The sequence below is a fragment of the Crassostrea angulata genome, chromosome 5, assembly GCF_025612915.1.
Source record: "Crassostrea angulata isolate pt1a10 chromosome 5, ASM2561291v2, whole genome shotgun sequence".
In the NCBI taxonomy this organism is placed as follows: Eukaryota; Metazoa; Mollusca; class Bivalvia; order Ostreida; family Ostreidae; genus Magallana; species Magallana angulata.
This window is the reverse complement of record NC_069115.1, coordinates 21,986,494-22,008,180: the sequence shown is the minus strand read 5'-3', so window position 1 is coordinate 22,008,180 and position 21,687 is coordinate 21,986,494. Positions and strand designations below refer to the sequence as shown.

General features: G+C 34.3%; 2 protein-coding genes and 1 long non-coding RNA gene across 5 annotated transcripts; 2 read left to right on the top strand and 1 right to left on the bottom strand.

Annotated features, from left to right (window-relative positions):
- The first annotated feature begins 3,113 nt into the window (after window positions 1–3,113).
- On the top strand, window positions 3,114–8,671 carry LOC128186116 (uncharacterized). Of its 3 annotated transcripts, none has more exons than XM_052855846.1 (4): window positions 3,114–3,249; window positions 3,956–4,061; window positions 6,368–6,496; window positions 6,676–8,671. In XM_052855846.1, exons 3-4 carry the CDS (start codon window positions 6,374–6,376, stop codon window positions 7,564–7,566), a joined length of 1,014 nt encoding a protein of 337 aa, XP_052711806.1. In that variant the 5' UTR covers window positions 3,114–3,249; window positions 3,956–4,061; window positions 6,368–6,373; the 3' UTR covers window positions 7,567–8,671. The 3 variants fall into 3 exon arrangements, with proteins under 3 accessions (XP_052711806.1, XP_052711807.1, XP_052711810.1); XM_052855847.1 differs by having other exon boundaries at window positions 3,956–4,082; XM_052855850.1 differs by lacking the exons at window positions 3,114–3,249; window positions 3,956–4,061 and having other exon boundaries at window positions 6,708–8,671.
- Window positions 8,672–9,128: 457 nt separating this feature from the next.
- Window positions 9,129–11,259, bottom strand: LOC128186115 (uncharacterized). Its single transcript, XR_008243891.1, has 4 exons — window positions 11,153–11,259; window positions 10,950–10,998; window positions 10,039–10,171; window positions 9,129–9,212 (listed from the first exon to the last, which is right to left on the bottom strand). It is a non-coding gene; the product is annotated as an uncharacterized LOC128186115 (long non-coding RNA).
- A 1,888-nt stretch (window positions 11,260–13,147) lies between these two features.
- LOC128186173 (snRNA-activating protein complex subunit 1-like) lies at window positions 13,148–21,296 on the top strand. The gene is made up of 2 exons (XM_052855924.1): window positions 13,148–14,257; window positions 20,837–21,296. The coding sequence occupies exons 1-2, from the start codon at window positions 13,222–13,224 to the stop codon at window positions 21,160–21,162; spliced, it is 1,362 nt and encodes a 453-aa protein (XP_052711884.1). The 5' UTR covers window positions 13,148–13,221; the 3' UTR covers window positions 21,163–21,296.
- Window positions 21,297–21,687: the final 391 nt, after the last annotated feature.

Below are 21,687 nucleotides of genomic sequence, written 5' to 3'. Positions count from 1 at the left end.
ATGTAGATGAATAAAAATAAATTTTGTCGCCCTCCTCCATAGGTTTGGTATTTTAAAGGTGAAGTTAAACGTAGAAATAAATTTGGTCAGCCTATGAGAAATAGGAAAAATAGAAGATATGTTGATAATATTTAAGTAATTTAATTTGATAAAGACTTTTAGTGTTCCAGTGGACAGATAGATATCAAATATATTGACAAAAAAAAGATCAAAGTCAGAAACACTTATGTAACAAATGAATGTATGAGTTGCAACCATCAACATTCTATGTAAACCATAGTAAGATTGAGTCAATAATTTAATAACAACTAATCTGAACAACATATTCCAGCATAAGAAATTCATGGGATTTCTGCAAATCCATTTTCTTAGAGATGGTAAAAGACATTTCATTAAGTTTATTATATTTTCGAACACCTGGCATTCCTTTCGGAGGTTCCCACTTCTTCAAATATCAGCAACCACAGTGTTGTAACAAGCTGCCAATACAAACCTTTCCCTTATACAACTTTTACACAAGATATTGTAGCTATTTAGATGACCTTGCTTGGCTTTCAATCAGCTAAAACCAAATATATCTACATATGGAGGACAAGTAAGTTTGTAGAGGGCAAGTATGTTGTAAGTTTATCACATGACAAAGAAGTACCTTCTGGGCTTCAGCAGACTTGACTGGGTCATTAGCAATATCAAATTGACAATGTTCTCTATATCCTGAAATTCAGATCATCGGGTGGCAGCAGGTAAACCTGTAGATTAGAAGAAAAAAAGATACACTATTATTACTAAGCCAAATGCTGTCATTACATCAAAACAAATGGATGTGTCCTAGATTACACTTTTTATGTGCATATGCAATATCTGAGACATGGATCAAAACATTACTATGATAAAAGCCATCCCAACTCCTTGAGTGGGATGTAATATATAACTATAAAATTTGTAATGGCTTTTAATGATCTATCTATCACTAATCTCTCTCTCTCTCTCTCTCTCTCTCTCTCTCTCAACATTTTTCAGCAATATTTCTAATAAACTGTGGCATTATTGAAATATATATGATTCATGTGTCTTTCCACAAATTTATTTAAAAATTAAATTTGTTGTTATGACTACTTTATATCAGATATATTTGAGAAATGAAATTCAATATTATACAACTAATTATTTCTTTCTTTTACTAAATGCGCCAAGATATAATTTAGTTAGGTAGTTAAATTATTTACTGTCTTTTTCTAATTTATCTTTGAGTTTTCTTTGACTCATTCAAATGTGAAATGTTAAACGACAGAAATTCTGCTGGACATGGTGTTGTTTATTTAGTAAATAGTTTTTTTACAAAGTGTAAAAAGGTGTAGATCGAGTAGTCCCTGGCATGTCCACTTAATAGATGTTCTTTTGTATTGTGTGTAAATTGTTTACTTATCAGCCTTTGATATCCGGCCTGGTCCGATAGAGGCTTAATCGATTATGTAATTTTATTGTATTTTCTACTTTTTGAGGTAAATTTTGGGATAGCCCACGGCAGTGTACAGCTGTGTTGAGCTTTAGCAATTAGATGGGCTGGCTTTGAAAGTCACGTGTTTTGCCATAAAAAGGTTTATTCTTAAAATTGTCAATTTTCGCACATTTTATATCTCCTTAATTTTAATACTAAATTTTGATTGGTCAATAACCTGTAATCCAAAGGCGTAGGGTCGTCGCTGGAAATCTGACCTTCCTCGGTCACTTCCATGCGACGCTTGTATAAATTATTTTAAAGTATATTAATTATTTCCTTCTACTCTAGATTACAGCCACGACAGATAGGTCACAGATCTACGTTAGTAGAGCTGAAAGAGCAGACATAGTCACACCAAGCGAGTGTTATTCAAGAACTATTTTCCCCATTATAAGTGTAGCACACGTTAATCAAATAGAAGCGAAAAAAAAACCCAGACGTGTCACATGGAAAGAAGGCACTTAATAATTATAATTATACTGCAAATACACAGTATATATACTCTCTCTCTCTCTCTCTCTCTCTCTCTCTCTCTCTCTCTCTCTCTCTCACACACACACACTCACACACACAGACTATACATTGTAAAATATTAATGTTATATTTATATAACAAATGCAGACTCTTGATTCATAAACAATCATAAACATCCTCATCGTTAATACAGATAATTATGACATAAATTTGATAGTTTAAAAGAGACAGCTTTATCAAAACTACATGGACGTGTCAGGGAAATTATGTTTGGACATGACTGAAGGCATAATATATGTGTAAAAACTGACAATATAAATACACTTGCATGAACATTTTATATAAAAACATGTCGTTCACGTCAAATTTCACAACGACCATTAATTATCAACATGTTAGTATCCGAAAGGTTTCAGTTATGCTAATAAGGCAATGAGGTGTGAATACGTCCAGGGAAAATATTACCGATCTACAAAACCATGAAAACGACAGAGTTCCGAGTGAATATGAATGACAGACGGAAGCACGCCATGCGCGGATCAAAGAACTTTTTTCCGAGGGTGAAGGGGGGGGGGGGGGCGACGGTTTTTTGAGTATGCTGGGGGGAGGGGGGGGGGTCCGAGGCATATAATTTGGTTTTAAAATGTTAGTTAAAAAATTAGAATTTTGCCGGGGGGGGGGGGGGGGGTGATTCGAATTAAGCACTAAGCTAACTGTCCGAAGGAATGATTAACGAATGAGGAAGGAAATCTCAGTTGCAAATTTATATCAGCATCAAAACGTTTTTAATCATAGCACGTTATCACATCCTACAACCTTTCTGCTATTTGACTCACCTTGCATCTTTTCTCTCAATAACGCATTTTTAAAATATACACATTGTTACTTCAGCCGTGTAAGTTTTTCTTAAACGCGCTTATAAAGACATTCCAACCTGGGCACATCAATGATTTAAAATTTGTTAATTTTATCAGATGAAACGGATTAATATATTAAGGGGTTACCTGTTTCCGACTCCTTGATACACTGTACGTTGTTTTCATAATAAACTATGGTTTACACTTAATCCATCATTACGTAACGAAGAGCGACCGTTGTTATCTCTATAGACGGCCGGGTGTTGACATTGCAGACTAACGCTGGACATCGTCACAACTTTATCTACTAAGTGGTCAGCGTTAGTCCGGACTTTACGAGGTACTAGTAATTCGCAAACAAGATTTCCGCGTGACAGAGGGAGACCCAGATTTTTACATGTATATTCACTTATAAAGGTATGTTTTTTGTGAATTTTCTAAAGTTAACGTACATGTAAATGCTATTATAATTCTCTCTCTCTCTCTCTCTCTCTCTCTCTCTCTCTCTCTCTCTCTCTCTCTCTCTCTCTCTCAGTTGTATGTTGCGTTTGGATGGGGGAGGGTACAAATGTAGGGACGGGGGTCATGGCTTATGACTGTACCCTGCTTCAAGCTAACACTTCAGCTTTTAATTCAATATCCCCAATTCAACTGTCAACATCAAGAATGAAAATGAACGCGCTTTTATCTTACACTCCCAATTTTATTTATAATTAGCTTTCAAAAATCAAATACATACTAAAATACTTCTTGTTAATTGTCCAAATATACTTTCCAGCTTTCCAGAGCGTCAGCCTGGGGGGGGGGGGGGGGTTGTTACCTTTTCTTTATTTGTTACTCCCTAATACTATGCTACTAGATACACAAAGTTAAGACCTTCACCCCCACCCCACACTTATCCACCTTCCTTTCCTCGTTTTAAATTTGATTAATTTAATTATTATTTGATTAATCCCATATGCAAATTATGATAGCAATATTTTATTAATATTAAAATAAAATACAGTTGCAAGCTGTCCTTTCAGCAGTCGTTAAAAGGAAACGCCAACCGGACCTTTCTCGATATAAACGCGTTCATTGTGTACTAGTATATGTACATATGGTTGGGTGATTTTACTTACAGGTCCATATGTGAATAAGGATTAGCCATTTCACTTCGACAATCATCACTAATGAATGTACCACATTGCCGCGGGCCATGGACATAAATAAGTGAATGAATATGAAGAGTAAGTAATACGTGAAACGATGTGAGTAAACCTACATTTTTAATTTCAAGTGCAATACATGTACGTATTTATCTATGTTTTTTAACCAGAACTGCGTTCAATTGTATTAACACCCCTTGTACAACACGTTGTATACACCCCGTGTACAACATCATTTTTTCGCAAATATTTCTGTATTCGATTGATTTTATTCACAAATAATTTCTGAATAATCAAACACTGTTGGTCATTAATTGTTAGTAACTAAACAGTGATGATAAACGGAACCTTTGTCCAGATATTTGATCATTAACGTACGTCATGCAGGGTCAAACTCACCCCGACTGTCGGAATTGTGTTGAGAAAACTAGAACATGTACAATGGAATAAAACGTGTCTATGTATTCCGTAATTCATGCTTTCTTCCGTAAGCATACTCTTTTTGGCAAAATAAGTCCTTTAGTTAATTAATTGGACAAATATCGTACCTTCGATACCGTTTTCTCGCTTCGGAAGCCTACACCCCGTGTACAACCTAGCATACACCCCGCACTTTGTGTTATAGGTGGTGAATATTTCAATGACCCTGGTTGTGTTCGCGGTGATGGTTTTGGCCATATTAGCTGTGAAGTGCATGTTTTTTCTTTTTAAATCATTACCAAAGACAAATTATCAATTAATCACAAAATATTGCCAATCATATTAAGCACGCACAGAAACATACCAATTTAATATACTAGCATTGACGTTTCATCACGGGTAAATGATTTCAATCGTTGTTTTATTTCATTTGTGCTATTTATGAGAAGACATATCAGTAACGAATTAAATTTTAAAAAGTTCACTTCATTTATTTTATTTCGAAATTTCAAAATTATTCTATTTATCAGGGTGAACACTTAGAAGTTTTGTTGAGTGTATGTAACTGCGTACTATGTTATCAGTTCATTATGGGCCGCCAGGAAGCGTTAATTGATATGCATTTATATATTGTAACTGCGTTTCTGCGGGATAGCTTTTTGTTTACAGAATTAATACTATGCTTATTTTTATGAATTAAAAGTAAATTTGCATGAAGAAATATGTTTTATGCCTTTTAAAAATTATTACATATTTTTTGTTTTGCTCGTAAATGTAAATTAGGTCATATATAGACTGTCGTGTTAGGTGCGTTTTTATCGAGACTATAATCTATTCGGATTTTTTCTTTCTTTTCAAAACAATGTATCGGGATCGGTATACGGGACATAGACCCCAATGACATGAAATTTTATATAGATGATATTACTTCATACTATGGCAATAATCATACAATTACCGTTAGAAATGCTTACAGTAACGAACTCGATTCTTAATAATAGTAATAAAATGGTATACTTCAAAACGTGTTACTGAAAATATATTATTTAAATTTTACCATAAAAATTAGTACAACCAACTCGTTATTTTCTTCTTTGTGATGTGTTTTTGAAGTAAACAACCAATGATGATTCTTACAACAATTATATTTTTTGCGGCCCATTTGACGCTTGTATGACCGCCGGCTTTGTACCGTATGGGGTATTTTCCTTACCGGGCGATTACTAGGGAATTAGCTCAACACTCGCTGTATTTTCCACATTTATTCCAGTTATTAACACAACCATATAACAGTTACTCTCCACTCCGTACACATTAAATAGGGGAAACTCGCTTGTAAATAATTCTAATTTAATGTTAACCTACATATGACAGTGAGGGAAAACGTAACGGATTAGACGGACGACTTGTAACTTGACTCTTAACCTCTAACTATCGAACTCTGACTCTCTACTCTCTTCAACTAACTAGCTATCATCTATAAAACATATAATAATATTTTACTGGCATGACCCTATAAATAATTGACATGTATAAATCATCCAATCAGAGAATATTTCTTTATCCTTAAACTGACCATCGCCTAGGTAAACGCCCATTTATTCACCTGCGTTAATCCGCTAATTGTTATATAATTGCCTTAACTCTATTAGTGTCAAACACACATTTGTTAGCTGAAGCCATTGTCCTTCAATCCTGCCTTTCTAATAAGTATATTTCCTAAAGCTACACTTGATTACTTTGATGTCCTATTTCTTTGTTACAGTTAAGACGTTTGATAAACATTAATTTACATTTTATCACATCACAGTCAGGAGGAATTTCACGATAATTAAGAAGAGTAAATAACGTTAATTTACCAACAAGCTAAAACTATAGAGAATGTTCGCAACATGCAAAATATACATTTTGCCTGGTGACACTTGCGTCAATATGATTTCTTGTTTCACATTTGACTCTTTAATTAGGCTGCCATGTGGAAAATTGTCAGGAAGACGCGGTGGAGATTAGTATGTGTAGTTTGTTGTGGCGTCTGTATCTTACTGCTGTTGTTGCTGACCAGAAGCAAGTGTGGCATCAGAGGAAATCTAAAAAAGGTGCGAGAAACTTAATCTTTGTTTTCTTTTCTCATTGACAACACAATGATGATTAAGGAAATTTATAATTAACATGAAGACTAATTTGAGATTATTGTACGCTCAGTGTTGCTGCTGCATGCATGTCTAATCTATATATATATATTTCCTTTTTTACTTTTTACTTTTGTTATTTTAAGATATTCAATAAAGTGTTGTATTTCCGCTCTAGTCGGAAATTACCAGAGGAATGGATGACGACAACAAAGCACGACAACGTCACGATCATCTCGGCTTTCTGGGACCTGGGTCGCTTCCGGAAGGGGGCCAGCTCAGAGTATTCTCCAAAGGATTATAAGCAATGGGCCGAGGTGTTCCGAAACATCGTTAACCCCCTCATCTTTTACACTGATTCGAAGGATTTCAAACTGCTGATGGAAAAATATCGAGAAAAATTCCGGAACAAAACCAAAATAATACTAATAACGGATCGAAAGAAATTTTGGCCATTCCAAATATTAAAGGAAATCCAGACAGTGTTTCAGCAGCCGAACTATCCTAAGTATTACCCAAATACTGTGATGCCGGAATATTCCGCCAGCCAACACGCCAAATACGCTGTCCTTGCAGATGCTTTAAAGCAGAACATTTTCCATACCGAGTTTTACGCTTGGCTAGACGTCGGCTACTTTCGCGATGCCACATGTGAAGGTGAAAATCATTACTTCCGGATTAATCCACCTCCGGAAGTGGACAAAACACGGCTGTCTATAAACCTAGTAAACCAATCTTTAACCAAAAATGTCTCTTTCGATTCCATATTTAAAGAAAATTACGTGTGGGTAGGAGGGGGTATGCTTGTAGCAACCAAAGACGTGTTTCTAAAAATTGAACGACTGTATCATCGCGCTGTGGTTTATTTCTTGAGGCGAAGGTTGATGAACTCGGATCAGCAGGTGATTTACGGGATTTATTGCGAAGAAGGAAGGCGGGTTTTCTCTCCGGAAGTGAACCTTCAGTTGTTTTGGTCAAATGGCTCTCGCAAAGTCTGGACGAGTAACACGTGGTTCTACCTGGGTTACTTGTGTTAAGAAGATATCTGAGTTTTTCTCCAATAGCACCAGAGAATATAATGTACATGTCATTTATTTCACTTTTATTACATGTACCAACATGAGTGCAATACACACACACAATATACCGCTGTATTGATCTGAAAATGATGGTCTTTGTCCGTCATACTATACATTTGGGGCAGGATATAGTCAAACAGTATATTCAGGATGTCTATCCTTCATTTTAAGTGTAACAGGTTTTATACTTTAATAATCAAGATTTGTTTAATAATAATATTACAAGTAAAGAAGCGGAAGATGTTCCTGAAACCACATAGATAATACACACATGACACGATTTTTTGTTCAGGTTTTTCCTCCCTTTTTTCTCTTTTTTATTTTCAATGATTTCATTTCAATTAAAAATTAAGCGATTAATTATTTGAATCATTGAACGCTCTCCATCGTAATGCATGGTCACGATTTTGGTCAAATTTTATTTTATTTTTTTCTATTTTTATTGTTTACAATGCTTTAGAAGTGCATTTCATATGATTAACCAACATTTGAGATTCAGTCGTAGAGTTATAAACAAGGTACAAAACTTGCAATTCTTTGTTAGGTCAGGGTTTTTTTTGTTCAATATACCAGTAAAAAAAAATTTTCAAGCTGATTTTTCTATCTTCTAATTCGTTTTGAACATAATAAACAGTTCTAGCTTGGCGTTTGTCACATTCAGTTAAGGACGTCTAAACCTGGAATTTCCTTATCAACATTCAAAATGTAACCAAAAACAAGACATGAGCTTTGTTTACGTTACAAAGAATTATGAGCTCTGTATCTTGCTTATAACTCTACGGCTGACACTCAAAGTTTGGTCGACAAATACAATTACTTTACGTACTGAAGCGCTGTAAACAATAAAAGCGGAAACATAAATTTTGATCAAAATAGTGGCTATGCCCTGCTTTATTTTTTGCTTTGTATGACGCTATTTAAGCACATCCGTCTGTACAGTCATGTATATTTTTTGTATGCTGATCCTAAAATGGTATTATAAAATAAAATAAATATGCGACGTTTTCATGCGCGGATCCAGAAATTTTTTTCCGGGTGGGGGGGGGGGGGGTGGGCGAAGGATAATTGTGTTTGCCGAGGGGGGGGGGTGTCCGAGGCATATTTGCGATAATTTTACAATGTAAACTTTATAAATTTTCATTTTTCAGGAGGGTCGGGACCCCTCCGACCCCCCCCCCCCCTTCTAGATCCGCGCATGGTTTTTTTCTTGATGAACAATATGATAGTGTTAATGTTAGTTTTTGTAGGCAGAACAGGGTAATTATATTTTTTACACAAATGGATGTGCTATTTCTTCATGGAGTTATACATTCTGAACACTATGATATTAAATCATTGAGATTAGATTGAATTTGACTCATTTTCAATTGCTTGACCCTATAAAGTAACTTATCTTTTAAGCATAAAAAATGTGGAGAGAGAGAGAGAGAGAGAGAGAGAGAGAGAGAGAGAGAGAGAGAGAGAATGTCTGTATTTATATGGTTTCGTTGCCAAGAAATAAAGACGCTAAATACTCATTTTTGTTGTTTTTTTCTTTTATTTTCGTATAATAAGAATAGGTATTTCTATTCACAAGATATATGCACTGGAAGTAAGGGATCCAGCTGAAAGAAAAGAAAATCAAAATCTTAAGAAAGACTCATTTCTGTCCCATTTATGCAAGCTGGATTATGTCAACATTCAATAAAAAAATACTATAAATTGTATTTCACCATACAAGATAATTAACGACATGTCTACATGCAAGATAATTATATGTCGACATATCTGATAATTATTGTAGTATGCAAGTTACCAACATTTAAAAAAAAAGAATCTGATATGACGTAATAATGTTGCGTCCTGTATATTTGATGTCATATACTGGAGGTGATAGACAATTTTTTCAATTTAGAAATCTCATTCGTAAATTGTATGTCACAACACGTGCAACATAATAATCTTGCATGTAGACATAGTTATTTTTCAACATGACATAATTAATTTTGCAAGTAGAGGTCATAGATCTGCCACCATACTACATTTAAAATACATACATGAATATTTTAAAACAACATAATGCTTTTTTTGGGTGATTCATACGGGTTATGAAGGTAGCGTTCATTGTAGAAAACCTTAAGCTTCATACATGTAATATTGAATTATAAAAGAACGCATTTTATTTTTAAATTTACATTTTTCTTTTAACAAATTAATAAAATGATTGTAAAAACTAAGTAAAATTCACTACATTATTGTTCATGTACATCAGAAAGTTAGCTAAAAGAAACCACCTTTTCCGTAAGAAATAGGGAGAATCTACTCTGTAGATGTTAATACTAGAATATAGAAATAATTAAGTGCATCAATATTCTCTTAGACCATCAACACGTACCCCACGTGTTTCAATATCAGTGATTCAATAACCTTAAATAAATTTAAGTGACTTACCGCGCTTGTTCTCAACAAAGAATCTCACACATGTAGCCATGTTTCTCACAGAACTGATAGTACCCTATGTCTGATCTCAGGAGGAGGTCAAAGCAAAAGCTGGCCGCTTCCATATTCCCCGCAACTACATAGCCTGAAATCGCCATTGAAGGATAGTTTTAATATAATTGCATTCCATAAATGTAGCGTTATATATAGACATACATTAATTAGCGGACTCAAAGTTTAGAGTAATACATGTATTCCTCTGGGTCTTCTATTAAACAATAAATGATTTCTTTGGTTTGGTGTTCAGTGCGGGTATGCTAGCTATTTAGCATTGCAGAAAAAAATAATTAATTAACCCGCGTTTACCAAATGCATGGTATCTCTTATACATTAATTATTAAGAAAATTGATAAGAAAACAAAACCTGTCGTAATTAATATTTCTAACAAACTACTGTAAATAACATGTAAACTAAGAAAAACATTTTAAAAACATTTTGTGAACAGATGTTGTGGTATCGATCATCGACTGTATCAAAATTAATGAAGTGTCATAGTCGAAAAAAAACCTTCTGTTTTTCAGTATTTTCATAACTCAAATAGATTAAGTGTCAAATATATGAAATAAGATTAAAAATTATTTTCAGTAAATAAATTTTTATTCTTAATAACCAACCAACGAAAATAAATTAATTAACATTTAGTAGATCGAAATTTTATAAATGACACTAGGTAAAGTATATATATTTATTTTAGCTCTTCCCGCCTCTTTAGATCTCCTCATATTGACAACAGCTTTAAAATTTTGAAAGATTACATTTTTTTTTAAGTTGACTGTGTATTTCTTGAACCTGTGGTATTATACACATAATCATATTAAAAAGGAAGAGTTTTATCTTCAAGTAAAAAAAAAAATACATCTACCTAATGTCGAGAAAACAGCCATGAAGCAGATGCATTGGAGTAAACTCATCTGTAAATCAAAAAAATGTATATATTAAATTACTATCATAGATACAATACATAAATGAATAATCATACATTCATATCACGTGTATAAATCATCCATACATTGCACATGTTGTAAATGAAATGATTTCAGTTGATAAATTTTAAAAAGCGCTTACCTTTATATATTGGTTGGATAAGGTGGGGGGAAAGCAAGATGCTTTGTAACAAAAACAATGATAGTCCGAGACAAGATCAGAATCGAGATAAAATTTCTCGGTTTTTGATAATCTTTTATATATCTAGAAAAGTGTTCATGCAATTAACGAAATATGTTACAATCGCCATGCAAAATCAAAAGAAATTCATTTAAACAGTAGTAAGAAGGTGTGTTTGACTCCATTAATTATTGCCACGACTTCTGTTACACGTACGATCGAGTCTAATGCACCAATTTTGACATGCACGTGCGCGCGGGTGTTATGCATGCACAATATTATTGGGCCCGGTCTAGTTTGACGTGCACTATTTTATCTCTGTCCACCTTTTTTCTATCTTTAAATAAAAAAAAAATTGAGTTTGTTATTAACCACGCTGGTGGTTTTTTTTCTCCATAAACAGATTCAAATCTTTAACTGTCATGACAGATGCATCTGTTCGTTAATTTATGTATCTATTATGTTAAACGCCTCTTCGTTTACCGATAATAAAAAGGTATCCTTGTCTTGTTTTTAATAGCACATGTAAACATATTTCATTTTTTTATTAAAGGGGGGGGGGGGGGGTGTTTGCATTCTTTTACAAGACACATTCAACTCATTATCTTTTTATTTCATTCTTTACCTTGCTTTTCGCATTTTATGACATAGATCTAATGCCTCTTCATCTGTTTGAACATTTGGTAATCTAGTATGCTATTATGTTCTATTATGATGAGAGTGCACGTGGGCCCTAGTCCTGTAACTTATATCAACCCCTCCCTACAATAAATGTCAGTATTTTTGTATGCAAATGAAAGGTCACATATTTTATACATGCACACGTATAAAAATACGATTCAAAATTTATACACACGATAAAGTAGCTGCAGGTCGGTAGCTCCCGGTCCAAAAAAACAAAAACAAAAAACCTACAGCTATAACAATGAAGGAACATTTCACACATTTCAAGTTTCAGTGGGGTAGCGTCCATTATAAGGCAAAAAGGCAAATGCCTACACATAATTTTGTAAAGCAAAATTTTGAATTTGTGTACATTTTAAATCCAAAACCAAGTTGACTTTAACTCTGCCTGGTTTACACAACTTTATAGTTCGTTTACAGAAAAGCCATTAGATCCTTTAATTGTATAGAAGCAAAAAAAGGAAAAAAAGAAGAAAAAACGTGTTAACGTCGTTTTAATATTACAGTAGACATGCGATTGCATTGCCGAAGTGTTAACTCTATATAATCCATGAAAAGCTGAATTTGAAGGGTTTTTTTTTCACTAAAACCTAAAACTCTTGGCTATGTTTGAATATATATTTTCAATAGTTAATTAAAACGATTACTTTAGCGATTATACTGAATTTTATGAAAAGGCAACTTTCTGAACAATAAACATGATATGGTCTGGTCCCTTAAAATTTATCTTAACGTTGTCATGCCTGTGCAATAAAAAAATAATATCCGTATTCGATTAAGGGACTGAAAACATGTAAATGTGGCGTATCAAATATGAAAAAGAAGCCCCCCCCCCCCCCCCCCTGCGACCCCCTCCAGCAACTACCCCCTACCAAAAAAGCAAACAAGAAAAGCTAGTGACTCCATATCGGTTATTTTATCAGATTTTATTGGTGTGTGCTTTTGCTATAATACATGTAATTATATTATCAATGTTTAAATGTACATTGCAAGGATGAGATAAATATAACACATTTGTATAGCTATTAGTATTTTATAATATTTTATAATACATATCGTGGATACACGGCTGTACTTCAAATGTATACATGAAAAAAAACTTGAAAATTAAACTGCCAAAATTGTATCAATTTCTGAGGATGTCAGAAACTTAATATTTTGTTTTGTCATACACGCATTATGTAAATTAAGTTTTAATCGTGTAAAAAAGAGAATTCCATTAAATACATGTTCGAAAGAGACACGAATTCAATTACGCTCGAGTTACTTTACATGCTAAAGCGAAAGTAGCTTCTCATGAAAAAACGCGGGTTGAAAACAAAGTTACAGTTTGCATGGTTTGAGCGATGAGGCAAGAACGTTTTCCTCCTTACAACCCAACAAATGGCGTTCGAACAGACTTTGAAGCTCTCTTACAAAAGTTTACGGATACGGAGTCTGTTAGATACGAAGAATTTGCCGCCATTTGGAGGGACATGAAGTTTTCGTTTTTATTTGCGGGGCGTCAGGATGATAGAGAAGTACAGGACTTTGTGGACGAGTGTTTCAAGATTGCCTTGAAATTCTGTTTACCCCCACACAATTTCCAAATTCGGGTGGGGGGTCTGTACATTTTGTATGGAATATACTGCACTCAGCCGACCGTGAAACGTAGAAAGATCCGCGTGACACAAGATATCTGGAACAAGATATTGGAATTCCAGAGCGAGGCGCACCAACAGGAGCATCTAGATGTAGAGTTCATCTTTCATAAGTTGAGGTATCATGAAGCCTTTCATTATTGTGCGACGGAATCCTACGTGTATCCGAACAAGAGTGACACGGTGATAGATGTCACGACGCGAGAGGAATTCAGAGAAGAGCAGAGCATGTTATACGAGTTATTCTCGACGGACGTACTCGAACAATTAGCCGCAGTCCATCAGCATTATCATCACATGAAAGTAGCCTTGGAAAACAAGAAGAACATTGCGCAGGGTGAAACAGAGACAGATATGCCGGCTAAATCGTTGGACGTGATTCAGCAAGATTTGGTCCCTGGTATTACGAAAGCTCTCATTCACTATCAAGAGAAGAGGAAAGCGCTCCAACGAGTGAAGAAAAACGCAGCAGAGACAGAAGAATCGGAAGGCGATTTAGAGGAGGAGGATTATTCAGTGTTTTTGCGTATGGGAGAGGGTACATCTAGGCAGGCCTCGGTGAAGAATAAGGCGTTTAAAAAGTTGGCCAAGAGTAGCAAATCTAGGCGACACAGACAGACTCTTGGAGATACCAGTGAAGGGGAAAGTCCCCAAAAGAGAAGGAAAAGGCAGAAAGCACCTAATTACTCCCTTCCACATGTTCCAGTATCCATGACGAGCATCAAGATAAAACATGTAAAAGGTAAAAGAGAAAAATAAATACCAGTACTTTGTTACTCTATACTGAAAAGATAAAATATACATGTAAATGATTTTAAGGTTCTCCAACCCTTAGCCACAAAATGTTTTTTACAACATGAAAAATGTTATTTCTCTTCAAACTTTATAAATGAAACCTGTTTTAAACATAAAAAGAAATTTATTGATGGTATCATTGCGTTTTACAATATTATTGCAAATTTGTTCACAACAGATATATGTATTATGGAATAGATATACATGTACAAGTTGAGATCAAATTTTGAAATTTTAAAAAAGGTTGTAACTTGTACATGTTGTATTGGTGCATTGGTGGCTTGAACCCCTCTACCTATATTTAGATGCTGGAGATCTCCGTGGACCCACTTACTGGCACTATGACAAGCAATTCATCGAATAACTGATGGCAATATTACATGTACCAGTAATATTATTACCAATAATTTCTTTATATGTAAAACTTAAAGACAGATTGATGGTACAGATAAAAAAAATCCAGTAATTTAGAGTTATTGGACATGGCTGAGGATCGAAGATCGTTAAATTATGTTTTGTTTTTATATTTTTATAAAACATTAGAATGTGGTGTAAACAATATCAAAGTACTTGGTACTAGCTAATCAGCCTATTAAAGGAAATTATTCTGATAAAAGCTTGCCATGGCTTCTTCGTGATCTTTGTATTAATCTATATCAAACCTACATGTACATGTGTATGCTTAAGGTGGATGGGGCACCTGTTGATATTAGTGTGGGCTAAAATTGAACATATATGTATCAAGATTACTTTTTAGCTCACCTGAGCTGAAAGCTCAAGTGAGCTATTCTGATCACATTTTGTCCGTCGTCTGTCTGTCCGTCCGTCCGTCCGTCTGTCCGTCTGTAAACTTTTTACATTTTGAACTTCTTCTCTAAAACTGCTTATCCAATTTCAACCAAATTTGGCACAAAGCATCCTTATGGGAGGGCGAATATAAATTGCAAAAATTAAAGTCCGATCTGTATTCAAAGCGGAGAAAACCTTGAAACTGTAGAAAAAAGGGGGTGCATTTTTAAAAATCTTCTTCTCAAGAACTACCAAGGCAAATTCAACGTAGTTTAGCATAAATTATCCTTATGGGAAGGAAAATATAAATTGCAAAAATTAAGGGGTAATTTTGTTTCAAATTGAAGTTATTACGAAAATAATAATAAAGGAAAGGCGTATTTCAATCGGGCTCGGCATCTGGTAAAATGGGTAGGCAAGACTTGGTCTGGGCAAAACAAAAGATTGGCAGTTATTAATCTGCCAATCTCATTAAAATTTCAGGATATTTGATGGACTAGTATATTTGTATTCGCTGTAGATATTGCTGCAAAATAATGCGTATTTGGAATTGACGATTGCCGATCTGCCCTGGCATTTATTTTGCCACGGCCCGGGTTTGCATACCCATTTTACCAAGACTTGTATTCCATACTTCTAAATCGAGGTTCTTTGTTTAAAGCAGCCATGACATTATACGAAAAAGGGTCGATCTGACTATGATGAATTTGCTTGTTGTGCAACAGTTCGCGTATGAAGGGAAGTTTTGAAACATGAAAAATATATTGGTGCCGATTTTGTGAAGTAAATTGAGGCTATATATTTCAATGCGTTGACAGTTTTCACACATGACGTTGGTGTTAGCTTGTTCTGATTTTCGTTTCGTTTTCATTATTTATGCTTTGTAACCTGGAAACTATCGTCTGTATTTCGTGATTTTTCGTATCAAATCAAACAGAGACTTCGGTAAATCAAACAGTTACGTTAACTGTTTACCTGCGCATATTAAACAAAGTCTGATGTAGGGGTACTGAAATACAATTCATTCTATCGGTAATTCGGCATTATCTTTTGCGTAATGGTAGATTAATGCAATAGGTTTTGTTGAGATGCTCGGCATTTTCTCTAGTTTATTCAGTTTAAATAGAGTTTGATATCGCTTACGGAAATATGTAGGTATATCCATGTATATATATATGATTCATTTCGAAAAAATAAATTGTTTTCTTTATTTGTTATACATGTAGTGCATGTTGTTTACAATTTCTATTTACTAACCATATTTGAGTGTTAAGCTTCGAATTATAAGCAAGATACAAAGATTTGCTCACAATTCTATGTTTGTACACAGATCTTAAAAGCTTAAGATTAAAAAAGTATAAAAAATTGTCAATATTTATTACGAAAATTTTCAAAATCTGTTCTTCCATAAACCCACTTATTGAATTGTAAACTTAACCTTTTTAGCTCACCTGAGGATGGGACCACAATGGGGGGTCGAAGTTTAACATGAATATATAGAGTAACTCTTAAGAAATCTTCTTCTCAGAAACTAATCGGCCAGGAAAGCTGAAACTTGTGTGGGAGCATCTTCAGGTAGTGTAGATTCAAAGATGTGAAAATCATGACCCCTGGGGGTAGGGTGGGGCCACAATGGAGGGTCGAAGTTTAACATATGATTATAAAAAGTAAATCTTTAAAAATCTTCTTCTCAGAAACTAATCGGCCAGGAAAGCTGACACTTGTGTGGATGCATCCTTTGGTAGTGAAGATTCAAATTTGTGAAAATCATGACCCCCGAGGGTAGGGAGGGGCCACAATAGGGGATCGACGTTTTACATAGGAATATATACAGTAAATCTTTAAAAATCTTCTTCTCAGAAAATAATCAGACAGGAAAGCTGACACTTGTGTGGATGCATCCTCAGGTAGTGTAAATTTTAAAGTTGTGAAAATCATGACCCCCGGGGGTAGGGTGGGGCCACAATGGGGGATCGAAGTTTAACATAGGAATATATACAGTAAATCTTTAAAAATCTTCTTCTCAGAAACTAATCGGCCAGGAAAGCTGACACTTGTGTGGAAGCATCCTCAGGTAGTGTAGATTCAAAGTTGTGAAAATCATGACCCCTGGGGGTAGGTTGGGGCCACAATGGGGGATCGAAGTTTAACATATGATTATATACAGTAAATCTTCTTCTCAGAAACTAATTAGCTAGGAAAGCTAAAACTTGTGTGGAAGCATACTCAGGTAGTGTAGATTCAAATTTGTGAAAATCATGACCCCTGGGGGTAGGTTTGGGCCACAATGGGAGGTCGATATTTTACATAGGAATAAACAGAGTTATTCTTTAAAAATCTTCTTCTCAGAAACTAATCAGCCAGGAAAGCTGAAACTTGTGTGAAAGCATCCTCAGGTAGTGTAGATTCAAAGTTGTGAAAATAATGATCCCCAGGGGTAGGTTGGGGCCACAATGGGGGGGGGGGGTCAAAGTTTAACAAAGGAATATATAGGGTAAATCTTAAAAAATCTTCTCAGAAACTAATCAGCCAGATGATTCTTTATAATTGTTAAGACTTTGGCCCCAGGACAATTCTTTGGCCTCACGAGAAGGTTCAGAGTTTGATGTACGTTTATATCCCATATATAAACTATTGGTAGGGATCTTTTTTAGATCTGCAATACTCAACATATGATATGACTATAAAATCATCCTGTTAGAAAAGGGACTAATGATTATAAACATAAGAATATCCAGGGGAAAATGGATTTTATTTATACAGGATTTACATGAATTATTGTACATTGTCCAGATAGTTTGTATTATGACTCCATTGAGCTGATTTTATCATACCTCTTGTTCCTCAGGTGAGCGATGTGGCCCATGGGCCTCTTGTTATAAGTCTTCCAATGGAATATCAAGAAAATATTTTATTTTTATATAAAATTCTCATATGGTCTTTATGTGAAAGGAAATGTGTATCAAATGAATGGTAACATCATAATGGTTCTACCATCAAAATGACACTGAAGAATCATTTACCAGGTACCGGTACTGTAAATTCCTTATATTTCGCGAGTACTTAATTCCGCGATCTCGCTGCTTAGTATCAAATCGCAAGAATATAAAATCACGAACAAAGAACTTTTATCCTTATTTCTTATAGTTCTCAGCTCTAAGGAAATTAATGACGAGATTTTTAAATCCGCGAAGGGTGCTCGCGAATTTACGCGGATATTAATTCCCCGCGTTTAATTAGGCATCTACCGGTACTTGATCTTGACTTTCAGGAGGCTGGATGGTCAACAAATTAATCATCAGATCTACCTGGAATTCTAAGAAATGATTTTTAACTATAAACTATTACTAAGACAGTAAAGAAAAAATCCATATATTTTAACCTTTTAAATTCGGGTAGTTTCCCATACAGTTATTGTTATATATAGGTCGTCTTGTAAAAAAAGAAAGTAGATCAATACAGTCTATTAAATATTGGCCACGACCATCGGGCCCTCTTTATTAAAGAGGTTCGATCCTCTGTTTTTGGGTGGCCATTTTGTGTTTCCTCAATATTCTGGAAATTATGCATCATATATTGATTCTACTCATAAATTCATATTTTATAATGCCAGCTTAACTATTTTAAATAAAATACTAAAGGAAAAATTACATATTTACAGAGTTTAGTATGGGACTATGTTTTGTGGCGGAAGGTTTTTAAGAAGAAAATGAACATTTTTCATAACTCAGTTGTTTAAGAGTACATACATGCCAACTTTTGAAAATCTCCATGGGGGATTTTACGCGCGACGACATTTTCCTAGAAGGAAAATTCGCGGCATTTTGTCGTGTAATTGCTTTGTATAAATAATTGAACTCTTAGAAATTCATCTGTTTCTTTATAAGGAATAAGGAATCATTCTTTGAGTATTATGAGGTGATAATTTTGGTCAGGGCGTGATCAAATCCAATAAAGCCCGAAGGGCTTTATGATAGATTTGATCATGCCCCGACCGAAATTATCACCTCATAATATTCAAAGAATGATTCCTTATTACTTATATTTATATAATTTTAGGCCATCGTACGATTAAATCTTTAAATATAAATAAGCAAACCCCGCTGGCGCCTCAATTTGGCGTCATTTGTATTATGGGTTATATAGAACAAAATCGATCTGTAGTGTTATCACAGACAGAGACACTGGATAATGTAAATATGTCTATTTAACATTATCCTAATGTCTTTATCAAACAATCTCCTCTCTGAGTGTACTCTGAGTACACTCACTTTAGCTTCCTTATTTTCAGTGCAAACACAATTTCCAGATAGTTTGTGCATTAGGATATCTTCACTTCGTTATGGAAAAAATATTTTTACAATTTTTCAATATATCTATAGACACAAATTGGCAAATTTAACTTATATTTCATAAAAGTCAAGGAAAAATGAATCCCAATTTTTGGCTAAAATTAGCTTATTTCATGCCATATCTCAAATTTTACATATTAGACCCATACTTTTGGTTTTATTTTCTGAAATTTGAAGGGTTTTTTGACACGTTTATCATAATTAGAAAAAAAGTTTGAGACTTTTAAATAATTTCATTTTATGTTGAATCAGTAATGGATAAAAACAGCTTTTATTAGTGCAAAAAGGTCAAAATATCAATTAGGTGAAGAATTGTAACATATTTCTTTATGATAATTTTAATTTCATTTATTTTAAATAGTTAAAATTTTTATTTGATGCCATAGCTCATTCTGATAATAAAATAAAGAGGGAAAAGAGATTTATGTGCAATCTGCATATTCAGTGCAGAAAGGTCATATTAAATACACCGTAGCGCCAAATGAAGCATATAGACCCCAACATTTTGTTTTGAATTTTGGTTCAGCTATGTGTGTAGATTTTTAAAAAATACTTTAGAAAAAAACTTCAAGACTTTTGATAGCAGGATCCAACGTCCTTAAGATAATTCAATGACGCTCTGCATTTTGTTTAATGTGATAGTACATGTACTGTTACTCTGTTACACAGTAAAACAAAATCCCAAAATATCAAATTAAGCATGTTCAAATCTGTTTTAACAGGAGAGTTGGAATCAATCAAGTCTTGTAGGGTTAATTTCAACTTTTATTTTGATTTAACTATTAAACTTCTTAGGATATGAAAAAAAATACACATTTGCATGGAATCCTGCAGTTTTATTATATTATTCATATGTAAAGACAATGAATAAGAAAAGTGAGAGTTTTTTACTTTCAAACTGTAGAATTTTAAAGCAAATGTGGCATGTTTCTGCGAGTATAAGGGAACTTTGTTCAACAGCCTTAACAACATAATATGTATTAATAGGACTATCTTCATATCTCCTGGAAGGGGTGTTGTTGGTTCAGGGATTGGACCAACTTTGAAAATTCAAACTCATTAAATTCATATAACAAAACTACCAATTAAGTCTGAACCAACACTCCCAACCTAAAGCCCCAGCAAACAAAATAATTTTTTTTCTTCGGATCCCCCCTTCCAAAAAATTTGCTTGATTTGCACATAGAGGCCTATACATTGTGTTAACCTTTCAATATAAATGTACATGTATTTCAAGTAGATTATAGATTTAGAACTAGTAAGGGTATTGCATTGTACCTTCAAGGCAAGCTATTTTCATTGTATTTCGGTTTTAGTGTCTGAACAGACCTTTCTGAATGTAAAAATGAATGTGATCGAAATGAATTTTGCCTTTATCTTTACAGAGGAAAAAGAGGTGGATGGTTCTGTCAATAATGATGAAAACGATGAAGATAAACATGATGAAGATGAAGACAACTTCATAATGAACATGCCGGTACTGGATGATCTTCCACCCATCCCTCAGGCTTCAACTGCACCAAAATCCATCAACAAAGGAAATGTGTCCACCAGAAAAAGAAAGACAGAGGCAAAAGAAGCCGCCAAGGCTTCTACCTCTTCCAAGCGAAGACCCACATCCAAAGCCACACCTGTGAATTCAGATCTGCCTAAAGCAAAGTTGAAGGTCAAAGTGAAATCTGGCAAAACACCTGCCAGATCAAAAAGATAATAAAATGCAATAGTGCTAATACACAGAACAATTTGACTGAAATGTGTTGGCTATTATACATGTACATGTATATTTATATAGTATTGGATTTTTGTGATCAAGAACTGATGCTATGTTGAGTATTTTTACTGCTTTGAATGGTTTCATAGTAATAAACAGTATTAAAGCTTGAACATCTTCCGTTTCAATGACAGTAGCAAAAATTGGTATGCTATATTAAGGTTACGAGAAGTATCATTGCTTTAGATTTCAAAAATGCCTTTACTTTTATCACACATTAGTGAGCTCCCCAACAGCCTCAAAATTTTATAAATATAAAATGTAGATTTATTATATTATGCTGTGGTTTATGGTGGCATATCTCTGCGCCTTGTGTGCAAGATACATGTAGTTATGTCAACATGCAACATAACAGAACATCTATAAGAAATGGTACAATTGTGAGAGAAGTAGTGCAAAGTAGATGGAGTTTGTTCTTTGCAAAGAATGTGTGCATTGGTGACATTAAATGCCAAAAATGAATGC